Here is a 17,036-nt window from a genome sequence, read left to right on the forward strand (position 1 = left end):
CACCAGTTTCGATGCACATACCTTGTTTCTAACATGTGCCGGTGTGCCAATGGGGAAGCCGAGACGCAGCACCATGCAGGGCGTCTTGGAGATGAGACGAACCAGGTAGAAGGACGTGGGAGGCTGGTCAGAGGAACTGTGGAGACAACACACTCAATCTTACCCAAGAACAAAAAGTGCTTTGATCTTTAATCACCAGTGGTTCTGGAACATTTAGGTTTGTGTTGCCTTTACACGAGTTCACTACTTGACATCCTGGACTACAGATGATGTGAGCACCTCAGCAAAAAGCTGGGTTATTTTTCATGGATTATTTATTTTATTATCCCAGGCGATATAACTAGGGCTGGTTTCCGGTCCCAAAATTCAATTAATTTTCCTATTCAAGATATTTCAGAACAAAGGCTGGGGGTAGTAGGGGAAATATTTGACATGGAAAGACTCACACACATTTGAGTCTAGGTGGGAAAAGTGGGTCGAGTATAAAGGAAAGCTGAACGACACCACAAATTACGAAGGCTGGTATCAGGCCACGATGTTGCACTACAATTAAAGGAAGGAAGGAAGCTCACGTCACCTTGTTGATTTTTAATAAAGTTTTTACTGTCTTTTTTGTTTCTGTTTCTTTTACTTTATTGCATAATTGTTCTTTAATTTTAACTTTGGTATAAATACCTTCATTTGTAAGACAGTTTATTACAATTTTCGTACATGAGGGTTCCATTTGGAGCTTTTTCCAACACAGGTCTTCAACTACATTGTAACACTGTCTATATGAGGACTTGTATGTTTACAAAATTTTCAATAAAATCTGAGTGAAAAAAACTTGGATCTCTGTAACCTGGTGCACCATTAATAATAATATCAATATTCATAACTCGACAGAATAGCTGTCGGTGATCGTTCAAACTCAAGCATTTAAATCCACTGAGTTTCAATCCTGTGCTACAAAGACTGTGAAAATTAGATGATGTCATAATGTTTGTTTTTTTTGTTCTCTCACCTGTATATGAGTTTAACATACGAGTAACCCTCCACCAACACAAAGCTGCTCCAGTCCTTCAGCAGCGACGTGAGAGCAGAGTGGGAGATTCGACACTGAATGGTGCTGTAGCGTCCGTTGTTTCCGGCTGTGTGCAGGTGTTTGGGGACGGGCCTGAAGGAAGAGGAGGAAGAAGAAGTTAGCAATGGAAGGTAACGTTAAAGAGGTAAAATTAAACAAACACCAGCAATCTGTTCGTAGGTGCAGTGCGTTTGCACGGTTTCTTACATGTCGTGCTCCAGGATGATGGTAATGCGATGCATGTGCAGCCATCTCTGCCAGAAGTTTGCGTCCATGGAGAGGATGGGCTTCCAGTAAGAGGCGAACTGGGACTGAGGGGAGTCTTTGGAACCACTGTGCTGCAGCGACAGGACCTGGAAACACAGGAGATGAGTCACTTAAAAAGTTTTTTATCATCAGTAAATGAGCATTGGGAGTGGATTAGACTGCTTTGGTGTTAAGTATTAGTTAACTCTTCACTCCAGTTCTACTGGTCCGTACTAGAGATCTAAATATTTAACAAATATACAAAAATTACAAGTACAAATTATTTTAATGTCAAAATAAGTGCTCCAACTTTGTTCAGTTGTGTGTTTGTTTTATTAGCTATTGGTTAAAAGAAAGGAATCTATCAGGTGTCCATGTAGGACTGGGCAATTACTCAATTTAATTAATTGAATTTTTAATTTGGTTGAGGATGATTTGTTTATAATGAAAATCGACTTCTCTTTAACTTCTCTTGCTGCTCCCTTTGGGCTTCTGTAGTTCATACTGGTGCAGAGAGACTAACGAGAAGCAGTGGAGAGTTTGTTTCCTCAGGACCATGGAACTAGTCTGGTTTTTGTGTGTCAGACATTTGCTCAAAGTAAAAAATAAAGTGTAAAAAAAAAGAAGATTGTTGATTTGAATTGCAGGACATTGTGGCCCTACGCTACTACACACACACAATCATTCGTAAAAGGCAATCAGAGTGGGTTGAGAGCAATTATTGAACACAACATTGAACAACTGCAGGCTTCCATTAACCTCAATTCATTCCCCGACCATTTAATGAACACGATAAACCGCGGTTTGGGATTTTTGCAATGAATTACAAACCTAAAGGAAAACGGGTTTGTCTGCCACTGGATCTACACTAATCTATTTTTGTGGTGACCAGACTGTACATTTAAATAATGCTGCACTGAAAACAGCACAGTACCGGAGTGGTGGAGCCAGGAGGGATGTAGAAGAGAGGAACTCCATTTTTGGTGCTTTCAGGTATTGTGTAGTTCTCAGGGATGGAGTTGAAGGCCTGGAGGTGAACCAGCATCTGATCCGTCTGATTGATGCTGAAAGAACACGGTGAGGTCGACAACACAGTCAGTCAGCACTTTTCGTAATCTTTAGTTAGACAGATGTTGTGATATATTGTGATGAGATTGTTTTGCAATGTATCGATAATCAGGAGTTACCCTCACATTAACAAACAAAACAAAACCTTTGCAATTCATGAATAAATACACTAATGACTAAAGTGCTGCTGACTGTAATGGCAATTTAAAAAAAACTTTTATTATCAATTATCATCTGACGATTATATATATACCCTTGTTCAGCCCATGAAATGTCAGAAAATGTAGAAAAATGTTGATCCATGATTGTTCAGCTTCTTAAATGTGAATATTTGCTGAATATAAAAACGTAATAATTTTGGTTTGTGGACCAAATAAAAATTATAAAAAAATAAAAAAAAATAATCGCCATCGTTTAAAGTCTGAAAGAAACATTTTCCCTTCCAGTCCCAGATGTTGTACCTCTGTAGTGTGTTCCAAAAGCGTCGGATGACAGAGGTGCGGTACGGGCTGGTGATGGGTTTCCTCTGTGTGCAGCTGATGTCGTGCAGGATGTCGTAGCTCCCTTCCATCGTCACCTCCACCCGTGTGGTTCTCTTGGCAGGGTCCAGTGGCCAGGAGGCAGCGGCCAGGTACTCGATGTGCATGTTGTGTTTCCACAACAGCACCAGCTTCACCTCCAGCTGAGTGCCACCTTTAAAAAAACAAAAACAATCTTAAAGTGTCTCTTTCTCAACAGACAGTCCAACAAATCTCGACAAAAGTCGAAAGATTTACCTTTGGTGAAGCTGATCTCTCTAATGGTGTAGCCCTCTCGCAGTCGCACAGACACTACGCTGAGTAAATGAGCATGAACCTCCTTCTCTGTGTGCTTCTTTCTCCTGATGACCAGTGCAGGGTTTCCACTGGCCGATACCAAGTGTTCATTGAACAGCTTGTGCTGGGAAACTACAAAACCATGCAAAAAAAACAAAACAATTATGATCACCATAACAGTGCCAACAAAAAATATAAATACACAAAAGGGAGTTTTTTGAATGTAGAAAATAGTGTCAGTAAAGCCGAGGAGAAAGATAAGATTTCTAAAACAAATATTGTAACTATTTAACTTCAGTTGATCTGAACTGGTCATATTGGAAACATTAAACAATAAAAATAACTATTTATAATGTCAATTATTAGTGATCTGTTTTCCTCAACATCCACATTACTTATCATCATAAACCTATCATTGTCTGCAGGTGCATATTTTGGGGTTCCCCAAGGCTCAGTGTTTGGCCCATTAATGTTTACGGTACAAATAAATCTAATTTGTTGTCCACACATTAAGATATACTTAATTTGCTGATGTTACCTATATTTTTTACAATTAATAAATAGTATTCTTTTAACACAGGGTTGTATTTCTTCTTCTGTTCTATTTCATTGGTACACAATTGGCTCTATTTTGTTTCGTTTTCATTATCAGAGTTTGATCAAACTTGATTTCTAGAAAAAAGGTGTCAGTCCTAGTGTCTCACCACAATAATACTCAGAATTCATGGACTCGGGTGTTTTGAGGAAGGAGTAGGTTAGGAAGGCCTTGTGGTAAGCGTTCATCTCTTGACAGCTGAAGTCCACTTCAGGGCAGCTGGGCAGGTAAGAGCCAAATGTGGCCAATGAGATGAACTTCATCAGCTCCACATTGGGGATGTATCCAAAGCTGCAGTCATAGGAGTATGCACCACCGACCTGGAGTACAGACATCAAACACAGGTAAAGGAACAGTCACACTTTTGCAGAGTGGAATTACTGACTACCGTGTTACAAAATCTAATAATTTGACAAAGAACACAGATCTTATTCATGGCTTCCTTCCCTTTTAGTCATAAACTTGTCCCCCTGTCATTTGTATTTGCCAGAAACTAAGAAGGATTAACATGATCTCAGTGGAACGTTGGTGTGTAACCAGCAACAGTACCCACCTAACAGTCTCTGGCAAATAGTTTTGGTTTTCCAAATATGATGTGATGTCATCATGTTTACCTGCACAAAGGAGCAGGCAATGGTTCCACTCCTGAGCTGGTTGAGCAGGGTTTCACACACGGCTACATCGGGAACACTGGTCACTCCATCTGTAATTATGATGATACCTGGAAAGCACACACACAAAAATCTACCTTTTTCATTTTGTGTGACAAAGTTACACGGCCCCCAAATGGAAGCTTGGGGGTTCAATAAATCAAATAAATTAGAATTTCCAAACAAGAGGTTGCTGTGTGTTGTGTATTGATTTGTTCCATGAGATGTCTCATGTGGACATGTGCTCGAGCACCATCTGACTGCAATCTGATCCCGCAAAATTGATTTTAACGTCCATTTTTTTGGGGTACTCAAGGAAAAACCTACCAGCACTGGAGTTTGGAGGCAGCAGCTGCAGAGCCAGGATGCCCTGGCGAACCATGCTGACCAGACCCATATCAGCCGACACCATGGAGATGCCCTGCTTCCTGTGAGGCTGGTTGTACAGGTTGTTGTTGTTTTGCAGACCTGAGTTTTGGACTGGCTCCACGGTCTAAAGACACAAGGGAGAAAAAAAAGCAAGAACATCAAGACCATTGAAAATCGTGGGGATTTTGGGGGATTATAAATGAACGGAACGTCTGTCTCTCTGCGTTAACTCATAACTGTTAAACCATTCACTTCACAGGCTTCAAACTTGGCAGCTTAACATATGGTACTGCACTCACCTAAAAAGGAATTTGGCTCTCGAAAGCAAATTTCTTCAGAAAGCCAGTATACATATATACATATAATGTATATACAGTATATACACAGATACTATATATATACGTATATATGTGTGTATGTATGTATGTATGTATATATATATGTATATATATATATATATATATATATATATATATATATATATATATATATATATACACATATACATATATATTTTCTATCAATGCATTTTTTTCTTCCCTGATGACATGGGCATATTCCAAGATGACAATGCCAGGATTCATCAGGCTCAAATTGTGAAAGAGTGGTTCAGGGAGCATGAGACATCATTGTCACACATGGATTGGCCACCACAGAGTCCAGACCTTAACCCCATTGAGAATTTTTGGGATGTGCTGGAGAAGGCTTTGCTCAGTGGCCCGACTCTCCCATCATCAATACAAGATCTTAATGAAAAATGAATGCAACACTAGACGGAAATAAATCTTGTGACATTGCAGTAGCTTATGGAAACAATGCCACAGCGAATGAGTGCCATAAACAAAGCTAAAGGCGGTACAACGATGTGACCCTTTTTTTTTAGGTGGCGACTTTTTTTTTGACCAGGCAGTGTATATATACACACATATACATATATATATATATATATACATATATGTATACATACATAAATACATACATATATATGGGTATCCAGTAATGTTATCTGTTGATCCTCTTGGCCCAATTTACTGGCATTTTTCAAATTTGGGAAATTGTAATCTTCAGAAAAGGGTGTTAAATTACCCTCTAATGAGATTATTTTTTCCTGAATATTTTTTCCCACACTATTTCTTTCTATTTTTTAAATACTCTAAATACTAAATACTCTCCCATAGGCACCACTGTCTACAGTTTGACAATGTTTAGAAATGCAAGAGAACAGCTAATATTATTAATATTAGCACAAATATTAATAACCCACGGGTTGCAGTAAGTGCAAATATAAAATAAACAGAAAAAGAAAATTCTAGTAAATCCCTTTGTTTGGGTTTATGGATTTATCAGAAAATTAGAAAGGTAGCTCCAGCCTCAGTGACAGCTAATGTGAGTTTATTGGATAAGAAAAGGTTTGTCGTTTTGCCTCAGGGATTAACTTCCATCACAGAGCACAGGCGAGGTGGCTTCACTGAATAAGACACGTACTGTACATCCAAAGAAGCTCTGCTGTGATTTATACAACTATGTATAATGGTTTTAACGTAATGTTTGAATTCTAATGTCTTTGTAACATATTTCTTGCTTTTATAAAGCAATTTAAATCAAATCAAGCTCCTCACAATGACTTAACTCTGTGATGTGACTCTGCTGAAGCACTGAGCACACACTTTATTTAATGATACGGGTGTTGCTAACTATGCAAGAAAATGTACAAAATGAGTATTATCATCCGTGAGTACTTGCCTGCTCGTGTTGCTGATGAAGGACTTCAGCGATGCTGCTCTCCACAGCTCTGAGCTGCTGATAGATGTGATGCAGGAAGTCGCTGAGGTCGGTTCTGTCGAGCTGACAGCCTTGTACCAACACCTGCAGAAGAATCAAGGCTGTCAGATGACTGCTAGAACATCCACAGCAGGTTTACGCAGCTATTACAAATATATGTAAACAACCAGCAAATAATGGGGAGATATTGTGACTGAAAAGTGAAGCAAAATGGGTTCTGTGCTAAATGATGCTTTCAGTGTGACTGAATTTAATTTGGGTTGTAAAGTCCAACGCTTAAACTAAACTAGTGGTCACATTGTGAACGCTTCACTCCCCACACCAAAGCCCATTGAGAAAAACAGTAATTTCACATCACAGCACACACGGGTTGTTGATCACCTGCTGCCTCCACCCGTATTTTCAAATGTGCTGTTTTGTGACTTGAAATTATTTGTTTGAATTCACCCAAGTGACACAAACTTACCAAACAAGGCAGCAGTAGACTCACTGCTCATTTGTCCCTATGAGCTAAAAATGCCAATTTTCTCTATGGACATTGGTGTGGGAGAGTGAGTGTTTTACAAACTTCAGTTTCCAGCCATCAAAGGCTGTTCAACAGTGAGATAAAATGTAAAACACCAATAACAAAAACAAAATGTCATGTAAGCCACTGTCCTATCACCTGATGGGAAGTGAGGCCAATAATTGACGAATATGCCAGAATGGTGATGAAGATCTTTGGCTTGAAAAGCCGATCTGTTCCAGGGATTGTGAACGGTTGTGCCAAACCAGCCAGACATCGTGACAAGGCATGAAAAACCTCATCGAAGATCATCTCTCCTGTGCTGTCATCCTGCGGCGCAGAGAGAGAAACAACTCAGACACAAATTAATTCTGTCACTGCTGTACTCCGTGCTTCAACAGCTTCACGCCGTTCTGGTACAAAGGATTATTATTCTACTGAAGGATGTAGGAGGCAAATAACTGTGTGGTTGCTAGGAACCAAACACAACAATCACTTCTCACTTGTAAGGTATGGTAAAACTTTAAAGCTCCAGTGTGTAACTTCTGTTGCCAAAACACCTCAAATAAGCCATCCAAACTTTCTGAATGGACGATTCTAGGTCCATATTTCAACCTACCACACTCATGTTTCAGAGAACCAGGCATAACTCCTTAACCTAAGGTTTGCTGACATCAGTTTTGCTGTCTATTTACCACAACTTTGGTATTGGTAAGTCCACTTGCATTTTCTAGCAAAGGGGGATTATTGTTGACTGGCATCAAATTGATATTTTTACAGGAAAATTATTGTTTGAAGCTGATAATATTGTACATGTATAATAATCAAAGGCATAACGTCAAAGATGATCGTTGTTATGTAAACAACAATGGGCCTGTAATATTTTGTTGCCCGTGTTTATTTAGGAAACTGTGTCTATGTCTTACCACAATCCCTGTGGAGGGGCTGAGGTCCAGCTCGATGATGAAGCGGTACCTCCGGGCCAGGAAGGTGGCCCGAGTGGACGGCATCAGCATGTGTGGGTACAAAGTGGGAGAGAAGTCCGGCTGCCATCCTTTCGGTAAGATGCTCAACAAGTCCAACTCATTCTCTGAGTTAAGCTGTGAATGCAGGATGACAACAGTCAAAAAGTTTTTTTTGAGTATTTTGTAACTTTTAAATGGCAGTTAAGGCTCCGTGGTAAACAACTTAGTAGCTTCCTCAACAAGGTGGCTTGATACAAAAATGGTATCATGCCACCCAGTGGATAAGCAGAAAAGTTTCATGGTGAAACAGGAGGTAAAATAAAGTATCTACACTCTGGCCTAGCACTGTTTGCCACTACCATGGTGACAGTGAAAAAGGAAGGAACTCACTAGTTCAGGCTTTGAGGCCGGCCAGATGACTTGGTTAAGTTTACCAAGGAACCACGCCAGACGCACATTCCTGGAGATGCGATACTCCTCTTTCATCAGCAGGTAGATCTGGTCAGCCTCCTCCACCTTATGAAAAGAAGCACATATACACACATATATACAGTAAACTTTTCAGAGCTCATTTAGAGGACATATGGTATATCAGGCAACAAGCGTAAGACAGCTGTACGCAGGATTGGAGAGGCAGCAGAAAGAGCCTCTTGTTGGCTATGGCACAAAAGCCCAAAAGCACTCAGAGAAGATTGGGCACCATCTAACAAGTGCCTTAAGAGTGACTGCATGTCTTTGGATGTACTAAAGAAGCTGAGGATTTCACAATGTTATTGTAACTGTGTGTTATTATACAATTTGGCCTACGACATCAAAACAACATGGATTAGTTTCCAGTTCAGCCAATGTGTGACCTGTTGTTTACAATATGCAATACACTGACTTTGCATGAATACCTCATTTAACACACACAAACATTTGTATAGCATTCATAGTGAGGACATTCATTGACATAATCATTCCTTAGTCCCTTACGCTAACCTTAACCATCACAACTAAGTGCCTAACCCTAACCTTTCCCCTAACCTAAACCTAATTCTAACCCTAAAATCATTTGTTAAGGGTGTCAGAATGTGAGGACCAGCCAAAATGTCCTCACTTCCTCAGTATTCAAGTTCTTACAAGAACACACACACACAGTTCTCATGTTCACTTACAGCTTGGCAGCTCCTGCAAACTGCTAAGCTAACCAGCCGCTAGCACAAGTTTGTACCCGAGCACACAAGTCAGCACGGGCCTCCGTGGAGACCGCTTTAGATCCCGGTTCACCTAAACCTGGACTTTGTTGCGTTTTGGACTCTCAGCACATGTGACCAAACAGAAAATGGGACTTGCTTGTCCCCCCCTTGTCCCCCCCCCAGTAACGCAACCTGTGTGCGTTTTGAACGTGAACAGAAGCTAACATTACCTCATTGTCCTGTTTCTCTGCCATGCCTTGTGTATCATACGGACTGCGGGGATGTTAGCGAGCCTCGGCTAACATATATCCACTGAGTTCTGTCTGCGCAAAACAACCGATGCTGTTTCTTGTTTATCATCTGTGCTGTGACTGACTGACTGACTGCACACACACACACACACACCACTGTCAGGGCACATAGGGTGACAGCACATACGCATCCGGTCATGTCTTTCAAAATAAAACGTGGAAATGGGTATAAAAGAAAAGTGAGGCTTGCTTTTAGGTGAGGTTAAACTTCACTAAAACTGAAGAGCATACAATGCAATGAAGTCAAACAATGCCATAATTTAAATTGCCAGTGTGTAGAAAATAATGATATCTAATGGTAACACAGCATAGGAAAGGAAACTATCTAAGACAGAGGTCTCAAACTCGTGTGGTTGCAATTAACGATTATTTTCATAATCGAATAATATGTCGATAATTTTCTTGAGTAAACGTTGATCACTGTTTGTCAAACCTGGAAATAATGAGGTTCTCAAATGTCTTGTTTCTGTGCACAAACCAAAATGATTCACTTTTAATGATTTCTTTGTTATATAGAGCAAAGAATAAACAAATAAAATATTCACATTTAAGAAGCTAAAACAACCAGAAATCTTGTTTTAATATTTAAAAAAAGCTTCAAACTGATTAATCAATTTTCAAAATAAGTGACGATTAATTTAGTTATCGATTAATTGAGTAATTGTTTCAGCTCCAGTGTGGCCCTCTTATTGATTTCATGCGGCCCATCACTCATTGTCATAATGAAAACATGTTCCTTGATTTCCTCCTAAATAATACTGTGCGTATGTTGATGTGATAGAATATAGACAAACTGAAAGAACTGAATACATTTGTATTTTTATCATAATACGTGTAGTTTTTTTCTTTTCTTTTTGGTAATTTGGCTTCTACCTCCCTCCCTCTCCCTCTCTCTGCATGTTTGATTTGCCAATTTTCATAATAATAACAACAACAACAATAATAATAATATAGTATACTATTTTTTTGATTCATTTTGCATCATAAATGTTGTGATAAACACTTTTACTTTTAATATCATCACACTTTTGGTTATTGCCATTTTTTTAAAAAGCATGAAAGTTCTTTTATTTTTAAGTCAAATTCGATAAACTTCCGCAGCAGCACGTGATCCGGAAGTGCCGCTTCCCCTTCTTCTCCTTCATCTCCCTAAAAACAAAAAGCGGACCAACCTCGAAATTAACTTTGTTTTTGTGTTTTTTTGTCAAGAATTACACCAATACGCTGCCACAATAAAGGTATTCAAACATAATTAATATAATAAAATAGCCACATTTTAACAAAGTTTCACATCGGCTCAAATATATAATGTGTGATTTCTAAAAAGACATTTATAATATATATTGTATATACATGCATTAATACATGCATGAATCACTTAAAATATACGTAAGAAATTACTTTATTAAAAAAAGAAGAAAAAAAAGGAAAGCCTTGTCGCATGATGATGACGTCACGACAAACGCGACGTGTGCTATCGTCTTTTTCCATGCTGGTCAGCCGAAGGTAAAGTTTATGTTTCCAACCGACGTTTCTGGCTGTTTTTGTTTTAAATCAGAGAGAGGGGACACTGAGTCCGTGTTCGGACAAACATTAAGTCATTAAGTCCGTGGTTCTGTGTCCCGCGGACAGCTCCGTGTCCCTCATTAGTACCCGTGGTCTCCACATGTGTCCGCTTTAAAACCATGGAGACCAAGCGCTTAGACTCGAAGGGGAAGAAAAACAAACCGGGGAAGAAGTTTGACGGCGCCGACCCGGTGAAAAACTTCGAGAGATGGAAGAAAAAGTACAGCAAGACGAAAGCTCGAGTGAAGCGAGAGAGAGCCGGCAATAAGAAACCCGAGTGGCAGGTGGAGCGTGAGTACATCAACAAGCTGGTCAGCAGATACGGACAAATCAACGCCAAGGACGCTGTCAAGTTTTCAGACTTCCCCATTTCAAAGAAGACTCTGCTGGGTCTTCAGGGGGCTCAGTACAGGCAGCCCACAGAGATCCAAAGGCAGACCATTGGTTTCGCTCTGCAGGGTAAAGATGTTCTGGGCGCAGCCAAGACTGGCTCAGGGAAGACTTTGGCTTTTCTCATACCAATCCTGGAGTGTCTTTTCCGACAGCAGTGGAGCTCCATGGACGGCCTCGGTGCCCTCATTATATCCCCCACCAGAGAACTTGCATACCAGACTTTTGAAGTTCTTCGCAAGATTGGCAAGAACCACGAGTTCTCAGCAGGACTCATCATTGGCGGCAAGGAGCTGAAGAGCGAGACCGAGAGGATCCACCGCACCAACATCGTCATCTGCACCCCGGGCCGGCTGCTCCAGCACATGGACGAAACGGCCACCTTCCATGCATCTGACCTGCACATGCTGGTCTTGGACGAGGCCGACCGCATTCTCGACATGGGTTTCGCGGATACTCTGAATGCCATCCTAGAGAACCTGCCCAAGACCCGTCAGACGCTGCTGTTCTCCGCCACTCAAACCAAGTCGGTCAAAGACCTGGCCCGGCTCAGCCTCAAAGACCCAGAGTATGTGTGGGTGCATGAGAAAGCAAAGTTCAGCACACCGGCGACCTTGGAGCAGAGCTATGTGGTGTGTGAGCTCCACCAGAAGGTCAACATGCTCTTCTCCTTCATCAGGAGCCACCTGACAAAGAAGATCATTGTTTTCTTTGCCTGCTGCAAGGAGGTGCAGTACCTGTTCCGCGTCTTCTGCCGCCTCAGACCCGGCATGCCCATTTTGGCTTTGCATGGCAAGCAGCAGCAAATGAAGAGGGTGGAGGTCTACAACGACTTCATCAGAAAGCAGAACGCTGTGCTCTTCGCCACTGATATCGCTGCCAGAGGCCTGGACTTCCCCGCCGTCAACTGGGTGCTGCAGTTCGACTGTCCAGAGGATGCAGACACCTACATCCACAGGGTGGGGCGGACTGCCCGGTACAAGGAGGGTGGAGAGGCCCTGTTGCTGCTTCTGCCCTCTGAGGAGAAGGGCATGCTGACTCAGCTGCAGGAGAAGAAAGTTCCTATCAATAAGATCCAAGTGAGACATCACACACACACACACAGGTTCACACAGCTGTCCATTGAAGACTTGCATTGACTTCCATTCATTTGGACAGCCTGACAAAAGCATTAGTTCTAACCTTAACCATAACCAGTTCATTTATAGTTCAAATTTTAGTCCTAAACTTAACTAAACATTAAAGAAGAAAAAAGGATGTCATCATCCTCTTGATTTTCTTTTCCTACATGAACCCCTGGGTAATTATGACGTTTAATGTCCTTGAGGATGAACAGCTTATTCAGTCTCATGTACTGATAGTTTTGGGTACTTTTTAAAATCAAACTCAGCGGTTTCGGGGGTTAACATTGTAATACTGAGAATTCTAAAAATCACTTTCTATTACAAAAACATCTTTAAAAGTTTTTAAAGAGATGAAATAGAGCTGAAAAACACATTTCAGGAAGGTTCTATTCACGATGAGGTGTGTATTAGCTACACATGTAAAATATTTATTATTATAATAATAATAATAAAAAAAATTAACTACTTATATTCCAAGTACATCGATTAAAATTTTTTCCATTTAAATAAATAAATAAATGGCATTTGCAGCTGCACTATTCATCACTATTTTCATTTTCACTCTTTGTGTGTGGTTCACAGAGTCGAGTTAAAATGAAGTCGATTTCTTTATACTGTATGTTCAGTCATACTTTAGTATGAGATTATTTGTGTGATTTTAAAAAGCCAATCAGTTCCTGTGACTATTCTAATATATTAAAAAGCTACAAAAAAACGAGATAGATGTGTTTATATGAATCCGGTCGTTTATAAAAACAAATCTTTCTATTTTCGTATTCGATTAATCTGTTGGGATATTTTCTTGATTACTTGAGCACTTGTTTGGTCCTGAAAAATGTTATTTGAATGCATCTCATTAGCTGCGAACACGTTGTGAACCCTGCATTACTTTCACTAGTTCTCATGTGCTGTAGTTAAGAATATATAAATGAATACCATTATATTCAAATAACATTTTTGCTAGAAATGCCCATCCCTAAATCAGTATTATTGTGCGTTTGATTCCAGGTGAACCCAGAGAAGCTGCAGGCTGTCCAGCAGAAGCTGCAGGCCTTCCTGGCCCAGGAGAAGGAGCAGAAGGACAGAGCTCAGAGGTGTTTTGTGTCCTACCTGCGCTCCATCTACCTAATGAAGAACAAAGAGGTGTTTGACGTCTTTAAATTGAAGATCCAGGAGTACGCCGTCTCCCTGGGCCTTGCTGTGGCTCCGAGAGTGCGCTTCCTGAATAAAGCTCAGGTACAGAGGGCTGAGAAGGATGGGCAGAGAGAGGAGCAGCAGTCTGAGGAGGAGGAGGAGCTGAAGAGCTTTAAGGCCAAGCTCACGGGAAACGTTCCTCATGAAGGTCAGAACTCAGAATCAGAAGAGTCCAGCAATGGTGAGGAAAGTGATGATGAGCAAGATGTGAAGCAGAAGAGGATGTTACTGCTGGGTGCAGATGACAACAGCGAGGAGGAGGAGGATCTGAAGGACCTGGATCTGTTCACAGTGAAAACAAAGGATGTCTTCAGTGTCACACAGGAGCAGGAGGACCCAGAGGAGTCTCCTGAGGACCCCAAAAAGAAAAAGGCAGTGACAAAGTACACAGAGGCCAAAAAGATCCTTAAGAAAAAGTTTAAAGTCAACACCAAAGTGACTTTCGATGAGGAAGGAGAGGCTGTGCAGCTTTGGCCACCTGTCCAACACACAGTGGCTAGCGAAGAGGAGGAAGAGGAGGATGTTTCAGGTATCAACGTGGAGAAGGCCAAGGAGAGACTGAAACGTGAAGATCAGGAGTTTGACAAGCAGGAGTACAGCCGCAAGGTGAAAGCCAAACACAGAGAGAAGCGGCTGAAGGCCAAGGCAGCCAGGAGGGAGGCCAGTCGACAGCACGGAGAGCAATCTGACGACGAAGAGGACGAGGTGCACGCGTACCTGGCCAATTACAGTGACGATGAGTTTGACCCCAGCACACTGCCTGACCCTGACAAAGTGCGCTCTCAGGAGGAAGAGGAGGATGAAGAGGAGGACGATCATGTGACAAGATCAACGAAAAGGCAGCAGAGCAGCGAGAGCAGCGATGAGGAGGATGAAGAGCTCACAGCAGGGAAGAGGAAGAAAGTAAAGGTGAATGATGAGCACAAACCTCTGGACACTGGTCTCTCTCTGGCTGAGGATGAGGAGTTAGTGTTGCATCTGTTAGGAGGACAGTAGAGCCAGGAAGGTTTGCAGTCACTATGGAAACACCAGTGAAATACAAGAAGAAAGTCAGGAGTCGCATGAGAAAAAAAAATAATATTCCTCTTGTATAACTGGTTGTTACACTTTGCTGCTAAATTTTACAGCCACAACTAAAGTCCATACTAACTCAAAGTAAACAGCAAATGTGACTTAATGAGGACCACACATGTGTGATTTAATCAGAATTGATTGCCAATAACTACACAACCCATTTACGTTCATCATGTCAGCAGAGGCACAATGAAAAACAGATTTTAGCCACTTAAGGTTCACCTACTAGAATCCTCTTTGGCTTCTCCCTTTAGGGGTCGCCAAAGTAGATAATGGGTTCACCTAATAGAATCTACACCTACATTATTTTAACATCTTTGCCACTTTATGTCACTGTTAGTCAGTCTTTTCTGACTGAAAACAGAGGAGCTGCTGGTCCCTGTGGTGAGTGTGTCACTGAGGCAAATCCAAACAAAGGATTACAAACACTGAAGTCACAAAATAACACATTTGAACTTACTAATGGAAGCAGCAGTGGATCAACAATGTCTGTGTGCTGTGACAAAAATACACTGATTTTCTCTATGGGCTTTGGTGTAGGGAGTGAAAAGCTGGCGAACTGTGACATAATTATATATTTTAAGTGAACCTTTTGTTAAGTAGCTTAAAAAATCTGTTTTTCCTGCTGGAAGCCATGTTTTCGGTGCAAGTGTCCACATCTCAAGCTGGTAAATGTCCACTTCCCAGTGGAATGAATATATAACAGAAATGCAGGGTTTAAACTTAGGAGATTAATTTCCTTGTTTAACTTGGTGTGATGTAATGATTGACATTTTACCCTTTTTTTCTCTTAATTTGCTTCATCTTCTTATGAGATTTATTACATGATTTATGGGGGATAGATGGATGTCTTCTATTCCGTAATCAGTGTCAGAGAACAGAATTGTGACATTGGAATAAACTTGGATGTTGAAATCATTTGACTTCGCTCATTTGTGTGTTGAGTTTCATGGTTTTTGACCACTGGTTTCACATTTGGCAAAATGCTCTTGGCAAAATTTCACAAGAGCTGCATTAGTTAGTTAGTATTTATTAATCCCCTTAGTGACCCTTATATTTGACCCATCCTAGAATTAGGAGCAGTGGGCTGCCACACTGAGTGGCGCCCTTTTTGGCCAGGTGGGGATTTGAACCGGCGACCCTCTGGTTACAAGTCAAGTTCCCTTTCCCCTTGGCCATGGGCTGTGCCTTACATTTAGATGACATGTTTTTTGAGATGTTCAGTACAAAAGAGAAGCTGGAACTGAGTCACTGAATAATGGTAGGGTCAATTTTTGTGTGATTTCTGCCAAATAAGACGTAGAAACTTCTCGAGTCAAAAAAAGATCTGGTTAATCACAGGTAGGTTAAAAAAGATTTTTCCATTGCACTTGAGTTTTTGTGACACATCTTAAATCAACTCAACCTTTAAACCAAATGCTAACATGTTTTTTCTCACAATTTTACCCATTTGGTGAGTATATAAACTAGGTTATGGAACAACATCATACCCATCACTCTTTGCTCTTGAAGGTGTCATTTAATATTTACAAGATATTGAAAAGTGAAGAGTGTAGCATGCAGTGGCATAAAAAAGTAACTGAATTGCAGATAAAGATGAAGTTGAAGATGTGCACAAAAAACAGCACTTTCTTCAAAAGAGTGTTAGAGTAGATCTCAACAATGTAAAACCAGAAGGTTAAAAGAGAATTAAATAAATAAATAAATTACTGGATTAATGCTTTGAGTATTCATCAGAAATGTTAGACTTTAATTATGGACTGTACAGTCTGTCAGACATTATTTAAGAATAATCATATTTTATGTGTCATTAAATACATTTTTGCTGGTTTTGATCATATATAAAATGTTGTGCCAGTGCTGTGCTTTAAGGTCACTGCAGTGGCACAGCTGTTTCCAGCAGGTGGTGTAGAATCACTAAGATGTTTCTCCGTCCTTATAACATTAAAGACAACATAGGATGGGGATTTTCATTCATTCGTTCACACTCCTTTGTGGAACATGCTGTGTATTGCTTTGATGTTATTGCCTTTGGTTGCCTTTGTTTGACAGTCAAGTCTTCCTTCATATGTGCTTCCATTTAAAATCTTTTGCCCACATACTGTATCTATATATTTGCAGGTGTAGTTGTTGATTTAATC

At 40.6% G+C, this 17,036-nt stretch overlaps 2 protein-coding genes across 10 annotated transcripts in view; one reads left to right on the forward strand and one right to left on the reverse strand.

The window, feature by feature from the left end:
* szt2 (SZT2 subunit of KICSTOR complex) overlaps window positions 1-9,644 on the reverse strand; it is a 99,703-nt gene extending 90,059 nt beyond the window's left edge. For all 9 annotated transcript variants that reach the window (XM_044044439.1, XM_044044443.1, XM_044044440.1 and 6 more), the window contains exons 1-14: window positions 9,467-9,644; window positions 8,449-8,574; window positions 8,020-8,193; window positions 7,253-7,423; window positions 6,550-6,672; window positions 4,765-4,930; window positions 4,402-4,508; window positions 3,897-4,107; window positions 3,154-3,324; window positions 2,839-3,070; window positions 2,244-2,373; window positions 1,271-1,416; window positions 1,004-1,156; window positions 22-136 (exon numbers count right to left, since the gene is read on the reverse strand). In XM_044044439.1, the coding sequence (XP_043900374.1) occupies window positions 22-136; window positions 1,004-1,156; window positions 1,271-1,416; window positions 2,244-2,373; window positions 2,839-3,070; window positions 3,154-3,324; window positions 3,897-4,107; window positions 4,402-4,508; window positions 4,765-4,930; window positions 6,550-6,672; window positions 7,253-7,423; window positions 8,020-8,193; window positions 8,449-8,574; window positions 9,467-9,490 (2,049 nt within the window). In that variant the 5' untranslated portion in view covers window positions 9,491-9,644. The remainder of the gene's footprint in view (window positions 1-21; window positions 137-1,003; window positions 1,157-1,270; window positions 1,417-2,243; window positions 2,374-2,838; window positions 3,071-3,153; window positions 3,325-3,896; window positions 4,108-4,401; window positions 4,509-4,764; window positions 4,931-6,549; window positions 6,673-7,252; window positions 7,424-8,019; window positions 8,194-8,448; window positions 8,575-9,466) is intronic.
* A 1,273-nt stretch (window positions 9,645-10,917) lies between these two features.
* On the forward strand, window positions 10,918-15,349 carry ddx10 (DEAD (Asp-Glu-Ala-Asp) box polypeptide 10). The gene is made up of 2 exons (XM_044044992.1): window positions 10,918-12,582; window positions 13,636-15,349. Exons 1-2 carry the CDS (start codon window positions 11,233-11,235, stop codon window positions 14,815-14,817), a joined length of 2,532 nt encoding a protein of 843 aa, XP_043900927.1. The 5' UTR covers window positions 10,918-11,232; the 3' UTR covers window positions 14,818-15,349.
* Window positions 15,350-17,036: the final 1,687 nt, after the last annotated feature.

The sequence above is a fragment of the Solea senegalensis genome, linkage group LG14, assembly GCF_019176455.1.
Source record: "Solea senegalensis isolate Sse05_10M linkage group LG14, IFAPA_SoseM_1, whole genome shotgun sequence".
In the NCBI taxonomy this organism is placed as follows: Eukaryota; Metazoa; Chordata; class Actinopteri; order Pleuronectiformes; family Soleidae; genus Solea; species Solea senegalensis.